This window comes from Notolepis coatsorum, assembly GCF_963971535.1.
Source record: "Notolepis coatsorum genome assembly, chromosome: 2".
In the NCBI taxonomy this organism is placed as follows: Eukaryota; Metazoa; Chordata; class Actinopteri; order Aulopiformes; family Paralepididae; genus Notolepis; species Notolepis coatsorum.
In genome coordinates, this window is record NC_140166.1 from 221,841,713 (window position 1) to 221,850,524 (window position 8,812).

General features: G+C 45.7%; 1 protein-coding gene and 1 pseudogene across 2 annotated transcripts in view; both read left to right on the forward strand.

Moving 5' to 3' along the window:
- Positions 1-5,809: 5,809 nt before the first annotated feature.
- LOC311223789 (alpha-2,8-sialyltransferase 8E-like) lies at positions 5,810-6,700 on the forward strand (annotated as a pseudogene). Its single transcript has one exon. The product of its transcript is annotated as an alpha-2,8-sialyltransferase 8E-like (transcript).
- Positions 6,701-8,480: 1,780 nt separating this feature from the next.
- heatr5a (HEAT repeat containing 5a) overlaps positions 8,481-8,812 on the forward strand; it is a gene marked incomplete at its 5' end in the record, with an annotated part of 101,205 nt that continues 100,873 nt past the window's right edge. Inside the window, one exon of the mRNA XM_084308556.1 lies at positions 8,481-8,549. Within this exon, the coding sequence (XP_084164682.1) occupies positions 8,481-8,549 (69 nt within the window). The remainder of the gene's footprint in view (positions 8,550-8,812) is intronic.

Sequence of the window (8,812 nt, forward strand, 5' to 3'; positions counted from 1 at the left end):
GCATACAGTTGAAAGCTGGTATTACACTCACTGAGGGACACGAAGAAGTCAAGTCCAATCCAAATCGGGATTGGAATAAAAAATGCATTTATATTAAACAATACAGAATATACAGTACTTCTTGGGGTCTGTAGGGTAAGCACTTATTCCCTCCCCCCTGAACATTTATGGAGATGTATGGGCCTTTTAATTCAGTGATAAAAGTGTCTTTCAAGGATAAGTGAGCTCCTGCACTGATTATTATAGTTCAATATTCAATATTTGATCACCAAAACCCCCCAAAAAGCATAAAAAGGGGGGCCACCCGCCCGAAAGGGGCCCTTAAAAATTGGGCTTGTGCGCTACGCACGCTCGGTTAAAACACACACAGGTATAGTGCCCTTTTCAGCCTTTGAGCACCTGCCCCTCTAAAGTCCTGTGCACGTCCCTGAGTGGGTGTGTATCTGTTAGTGGCTTGATGTGATGGAAATTAGTCAGAAGGATTACGACAAACATCTGTATCTCCAGTATGCACCCTCCCAAGGGACGATGTTTGGAGGGCGTGGAGGAGATGTATTATAGGACACGAGTGTCAGCTTCCTCATGGTTGCATTGATCCATTGGTGGACTGTTTCCAACATGGTGGACTTGATCACCTGCAGTGATGACATCCTTGTCATCTGGGAACTGTCCATCTGTTAACAACTTATTTGACAGGAATGAGAAAATGTCTTGTTACACCTGGCGCAACTAACTCCTCGTCAACAGAAATATCTCTACTTGACATGTATTGTGTCTAGCACAATAAAAGCTTTCCCATAGAGCTCTGCATGATGTTTGAAGTGCTGCATTCTCAGCTTATTTGCTGTCTTCTTCTGTGTTTTCTTCTCATGGAACAACAGTAAGTTATTTCGCTTGATCGGTGCTGTCAGAAGTCTGTCATTTGATTCAAGCACTCGTCCTGAAATTGTTGTACTGCTCTTGTCCCGTAGACTCGAGTTGATGGACAGATGGCAGCAGCCGCAGACTCACACACCTTATTGTCTAATGTAACCAGGTATTTACTGCCCTCCTCAAAGGGATTCCCATTGCTCAGCAACACCTCCATCAGGTCTTTGGCATGGCGTTGACATTGGTGCTGAGATGCAGATCCTTTCTTGTGATGATGACGTTCTTCACAATCATCGTTTGTTCTTCACAATCAACTGTTGTTTACAGTTCTCATATCTAACTCTAGTTCTCCACATATTTATTGTCTCATTGTGTGAAATATCATGTAAGATATGCTCCAATCATGTTTTATTCAATTACTCATTCATGAAGGCACCAACATCACCATTCTAGGTTCAATAGAATAAAAGTTATGACGCGTAATTCTAAATAAATACAGAAATTGCAGCCATGTTTGATTTCTGCCATACCAGAATATTCAAAACATCAATATTTGAACTCAAGTTGATTCCTCACACAGTATTAACTTAAAATAGCAATACAAAATTATATTACACAGCAATTGTGTGAACATTAAGAAGTTTTTAAATAATTCATGATTTCGATTGTGGCCATTTTGGATACATTTTTATTAAATTCAACTGGTTCCTTGACACTCAAGCCAAAATTGTTCTATAGATCCTTATCTTCAAATTAGAAGTGAAAACGAAATTTTCGCATATACATTTTAAATGACTGAGTGTCCAGGCACCCCACTATCAGAAAAGTGTGTGGTTTTCTGGTCAGCAGGAGATGTGCATCTCTGGCAGCTTATGGTCAGTGGCATTGTTCGTCAAATAGTGTTGAACTTGAGTGTTACACCCTGAGTGCATAGTATAATAGACATATTAGCATGGTAGGTAGTAGTATACGGATAGTAACATAGTACATAGTAGTAAGGTACTAGTAAAAAACAGTTATTTATATATATATTATATTGTAGAAATCATCGGAATAGAGAAACGCACTATTTCTATCAGTTGACAACACAAAGCCGTGTGTCATTTATTTTGCAGTAGCACAAGTGACAGCTGTCCGAACTATGCCGGGCTAACATATGGATACAAGTTCCCATATTATGTGCATTACACAAACTAAAAACAGATATTACATTACATTACACAAACTAAACACAGATATTACATTACACAAACTAAAAACAGATATTACATTACATTACATAAACTAAAAACAGATATTACATTACATTACACAAACTAAAAACAGATATTACATTACATTACACAAACTAAAAACAGATATTACATTACATTACACAAACTAAAGACAGATATTACATTACATTACACAAAAAAAAAGATATTACATTACACAAACTAAAAACAGTTATTACATTACATTACACAAACTAAAAACCGATATTGTCTGAATTACTAGAAGAAAGAAATGCACCACCTTTGGCTGATAGTAATTTATTAGGATTTATTTTGGTCTAATAAATGTTTAAGGTTCTTAGAGGATCCCCTGCTGCCTCCTCCTCCTCTTCCTCCTCCTCCTTCTCTTCCTCCTCCTCTTCCTCCTCATCCTCCTCTTACTCTGCCTCATCTTCCTCCTCCTCCTCTTCCTCCTCTTCCTCCTAATCCTCCTCTTCCACCTCCTCCTTCTGCTTCTAATCCTCCTCTTCCTCCTCCTGCTCCTCCTCTTCCTCCTCCTCCTCCTAATCCTCCTCTTCCTTATCCTCCTCCTCCTGCTCCTAATCCTCCTCTTCCTAATCCTCCTCTTCCTCCTCCTCCTCCTCTTGCTCCTCCTCCTAATCATCCTGCTCCTGCTCCTGCTCCTCCTGCTCCTCCTCCTCCTGCTCCTCCTCCTCCTGCTCCTCCTCCTCCTCCTCCACGGGGAGCGGCGTACTGGCTCATGTTAGGCAGGCCATGCATTATGCAGCAGCTTAGGCCTCTGCGCGGGATCTTCATGTCCTCGGCTACAGTCCACTTGTCGCTGCTCTGGTCGTAGCGCTCCACGTTGGAGATGGTGGTGAAGCCATTGAAGCCTCTGACCACGAAGAGCAGGTCGTCCAGCACCCCGATGCCAAAGTAGCAGCGGGGGGTGAGCATGTTGGGCAGGACGCGCCAGGAATCAGTCAAGGGGCTGTAGGCCTCCGCGCTACGCAGGGCGTTTTCACCGTCTAACCCTCCCACCTGAGGACAGGACACATGAGAGGAATGTTTTAGTGTGCGGTTAAGGCAGGCAGACACTGTATTAATCCATTTAGGGAAAATGAGGGCATCACAGCAGCATTGCAAGTCAAATGATACATATCTATATAAAAAATATCTAGTATAAAGCATTTGTCTCTGTGTGCACCTACCGCATAGACTTGTCCTCCGTACGCAGCGACTCCCACTCCGGCACGCCTGCTGCCCAGGGGAGCGATCAGAGTCCACTGGTTGGTGTCTGGGCTGTAGCACTCAGCTGTGAACAGCCACCCCGTCCTGTTCTCGCCACCACAGATATAAACCTGTAATAAGAAAGAATATTCTAATTTAGTTTATATATTCCATTTGATTTCATTCTATTTAATTGTCTGTTAATGTTGATGCACCAAAGGACCCAGACACATCTTTTGTATGTGCAAGCTTACTTAGCAATAAAGACATTTATGATTTCTGATCTAACATTCCTTGTGTTCATCTAGCACCCTGTGTCCCTCAGTTCCACCCACCTTGCCCTGGAGGGCTGCTGCCCCGGCGTTGCTCCTGTGCTCCAGCATGGGTGAGATCACTGTCCACTGGTTGGTTTCAGGCTCGTAGCGCTCGGCGGTGTTCAGTAGCACTCGTTCGTCCTGCCCTCCCATGGCGTAGATACAGCCGCCCAATGCGACCACGCTGAGGTTACAGCGGCGTGAGTGCATGGAAGCCGCCGGCAGCCAGCTGTGAGTGATGGGGTTGAACCTGCGCACACTGCTTAAAAACTCTACGCCGTCCGAGCCACCGATGCAGTAGACCAGACCATGGAGATAAGCGGTGCCGTGGCAGGACCGGGGACGCTCTGCCTTAACGCTCACGTCCATCCATCTACCGGCTCGGATATCGTAATGCCATTGTAACGAATAAACTGACTTAAGCCTTCGATGGCCAATAGGACCTCCTGCGGCAGGCGTGGACGGGTCAGGGGGTTTGGGAGCCTGTCGGAGCCAGGGGGGTTCAGGACGCTGAGGATGAGGGCCCTGCAGTCGTGGCTGTCCCTCACCACAGGGTTGTTCTGGACGTTGTTAAACAAGTAGTCAGGCCTCATCAAGCCCATGCGAACCTGGGAAGAGACAAGCAGACAGCGGGTACAACTTAGACATCGGATGTAGACGGTTTCTGTTGCTAGGGAACCACTGTACTACGGAACCTAGTGTTGTTTTAATGTAATGCACAGTAATACAACTTACCTTAATTAATAATTAATTAATTAATTAATTAATTACCTTGGGCAGCAGCAAAGGGATGTGTGTATTACGCTCCTCACGGGAGTGGTCGATCCAACAGAGGACAGCCTCGAACACCGTCTCCTTGCTCTTCACGTTCAGATCATCCCTCTCGATGATGTCCACCAGTTGCTGCAGGGACAGCTCCACAAACTCCTGTGAGATGTGCAACATCCCCTCAAAGTGGCACACGGTGAAGAGATGGGCCTTGCGCCTCAGGTCAGGGCAGCAGTAGATGTCCGCGAACCTCCAGATGCCGACACAGTTTTCCAGAGACAGCTGGCCTTCTAGGAAGTCAGAGCATGCTCCTACTATGCCAGTGACGAGAAGCTGGTCTGCAGCGACCAGAAGCTCTTCCACATTCTCTGCTGTCACCAGCACAAAGCGTGTGTAGGCGTACTCTATGATGAGCTGCATCATACCCGGGGACACCCCAGGGATAGTGTAGACTGGTTTCTCTGAGTCGCTCCAGCAAGTGAAGAGGGCTCTGTGGGACGCAGAGTATAGAGATATAGTAGAGTGTATTAATATACATATAGTGTAGTAATATATTTTCACTGTAGAAGTTTAGGGTCTTAGCACAGTAGAAGTATAGTATCTTTTTACAGTATAAGTACAGTATAGTATCTGTTTACAGTAGAAGTACAGTATATGTTTACAGTATAAGTACAGTATAGTATATGTTTACAGTATAAGTGCAGTATAGTATCTGTTTACAGTAGAAGTACAGTATAGTATCTGTTTACAGTAGAAGTACAGTATAGTATCGTTTTACAGTAGAAGTACAGTATATTATCTGTTTACAGTAGAAGTACAGTATAGTATCTGTTTACAGTAGAAGTACAGTATATTATCTTTTTAAAGTAGAAGTACAGTATAGTATCTTTTTACAGTATAAGTACAGTATAGGAGAGAATTGTTGAATATATACTATACACAAATGTTCTACCATTTTCTATTATGACATCATACTGTGACATCACAAATGTTCTAGAATGTGCTATTATGACATCATACTGTGACATCACAAATGTTCTAGAATGTGCTATTATGACATCATACTGTGACATCACAAATGTACTAGAATGTTATATTATGACATCATACTGTGACATCACAAATGTTCTAGAATGTCTACATCATACTGTTGTTGTGAGATCAGTGGGCGAGAGGTACAAAGAGGAGAACAAAATAGAGAAGAGATCGAGGGAAGGAACCAGAGACAAAGGTAATATCTAGAGGCTGTGAAGGCAGGGAGGGAAGAGAGAGCCAGGAGAAAGAAGAGGGGGAGTGGGGGGATCAGAGGACGTAGCATGAGGAGGAGAGGTATGAGGAGACTCCTGTCCTTCCTGATGCTCAGTCTCCTCATCTTGGGGACCGTGTTGTACTGGTACATCTTCAACGACATTAATGTGGGACCTCGTGGCCCCTTCCACTTCCAATGGAGGGATCCTGGCCAATAGCAGCTGTGGTGAGAAGATAGACTCTGCCCAGTTTGTCATCAGGTGCAACCTGCCTCCCTTGGAGAATGGCTACGAGAGAGATGTGGGCAACAAGGCTGACCTTGTGGACAGCCAACCCCAGCATCCTCCTGGAGAAGTTTGCGGGTCTGATTCTGATGGAGCGACGGCGTCCCTTCGTGGAGAGCCCGCGTAGCTACGGCGACTCCCCGATGCTCCTGCCCGCCTTCTCCTATGGCCACAACACGCCTGTGTCCCTGCGGGCCCTGTACACCATCCAGGACTTCCACAGTCCCTCCCTCCCGGCCGGTCTTCCTCAATCCTGAGTACCTCCAGAACCTGGCGCGCTCCTGGCGCGCGCAGGGCCTGAGGACAGTGCGGCTCAGCGCGGGCCTCATCATGGCCAGCCTGGCTCCGGAGCTCTGTGCCAACGTGCACCTGTATGGCTTCTGGCCCTTCAACCAGCACCCGCTCGGACACCGGCCGCTCACCGACCGTCACTACTATGACGACAGGCAGAGCAAGAAGACGGTGCACGCCATGCCCGGCCGAGTTCGACTACCTGCTGAGGTTGCACGGTCAGGGCGTTCTCAGGATACACCTGGGAGAGTGTCTGCCGTCCGGCAGGAAGGGGGCCCTGCACCCGGAGAGAAGCCCCCCAGCTAGAACTGACACCGCTGGGGGAACAGTGCCTCCTCTCTCCAGCCTCCTCCCCTTAACAGTCTTAATATCTCAAGCCCTCGCACCGTCACACGGCCCCCGGCCGAAACTGGACGTACATGTCTGTGACACACATGTGTTGTTTTTGAGCAGCAAGGTTATTTATTTGGTAATTGCGTAGACCCAATTAGGGGCCGGTGTAACGGCCATATGAGTGTTTTGGTTATTGTTATTATTGTTATTATTATTGGAATGTTTAATATTGATTGGATTTAGATAAAGTCATTGAACCGTCGTATTCGTCATAATAGAGCCTTCTGGCACCTAGAACCTTCTAGAACGTTGGGGGCGATGTCATGGTGGAACATGCTAGAGCGTAAAACCTTCCGGACTTACCGTATGACATCATGATAGAAGGTTCCGGAACATTCGTGAAGGCGCCGAATGATGTCACGAACCGAACATTCTAGAACCTTTGGTTGCCTCACAGGACTGAAGCCAGGAGCCACGAAGGAATCTTCATGTGTCGAGTCGGCGGTGAATTTGGAGACTGGGAAAATACTGTTTTCTTACCTTGTAGTGGTGTTGACCGGAATATTTAGGAAAGTAGATTAGGATCACTTCTGTAAAGAGAGACTTTGCAAATAAACCATTTGGATAACTTTACTTTACACTGTGGACATTGCTTTTCTTTATCAACGGGCGTACTACTCACGAGTAAGTAATTTGACCAGTGGAAGGGATCCCCGGCCGTCACAGGAGGCATGGTTTACGTTTGGGGGTAATGCCTCGCTGATCACGGTGGAGGAGCGATGTTGGATGTTGAAGTCAATGCTGAGCAGGCCCATCAGCAGCGACGTTATTTGCACTGAACTCCAAAAAAAAAGTACAAATAAAAATCATTATTATGTCAAGGACTGAGCATTTTCTCCTTTGTTTCATCGCAATTTACTCAAGCCTAGTAACAGACACAATATTTCTGACACTGGAAATACACACCCCCAGGTCCCTAGATGTTCCTAGATACCAAGAACATGCAAATTGACCTTGCAGAAGTGGAGCAATCTTCCATTTACTTAGGCATGTACCTTTCGGCGAAATACGGCTTACAGCTTATCTTAAGTCAGTGATAAAAGTGTCTTTCGAGGATAAGTGAGCCTGCACTGATTATTATAGTTCAATATTCAATATTTCATCACCAAAACCCCCCAAAAAGCATAAAAAGGCCCCTCCCCGCCCAAAAAGGGCCCCCAAAAATAGCACAGGCCCAGTGCCCTTTTCAGCCTTTGAGTACCTGACCCTCTAAAATCCTGTGCACGTCCCTGCACTCATCCACTTGCATGCTTTCTCTCTTTCACACACACACAGGAGCTCAGATATACACACACCCACTATGCACACATGCACACACACACACACACACACACACACACACACACACACACACACACACACACACACACACACACACACACACACACACACACACACACACACACACACACACACACACACACACACACACTAGGGATGAACAATGAATTAAAGTTTTATCAAAATGTATCAAAAGATTCAGGAGGTGCACTATTTGTTAAAAGAAAAAAGTGTGTTAAAATACGTTCTGATTGAAGTATCGTGGAACCGTGGAAATTGAAAGTAATGTAAAAAATATTGTTCCCTCCAATATCATGAACCAAAAGAACACAATATTTTTTCCAAATCGTTCAGCCCTAACACACACATTCCATTGAAAATGCATGCACGCACACACACACACACACACACGCACACACACACACACACTCACACACACTCACACACACGCACACACACACACACACACACACACACGCACGCACGCACGCACACACACACACACACACGCGCGCGCTGCCCCTGGCCAGTGTCTTCACACTCTTTGTCATTGTATTGGTCCTTGGAGTGGAAACCTTATGAATAACATGAATAAACTACAACAACAACAACAACAACAACAACAACAACAGCTATCATCATCAACCCTTCTGACAGTAAATAGCCTTAATACACACGAGAGAGAGAGAGAGAGAGAGAGAGAGAGAGAGAGAGAGAGAGAGAGAGAGAGAGAGAGAGAGAGAGAGAGAGAGAGAGAGAGACGCAGAGTTGGATAGACAGAATCAGGCAATCATGAGGATGAAAACACTCTTCTCCTCTGTTTTTTCTCCCCTCCTCTCCTCTGTTCACCTCTCCTCCCTCTGTTCTCCTCTCCTCTCCTCTCCTCTGTTCGCTCCCCCCCTCCTCTGTTCGCCTATCC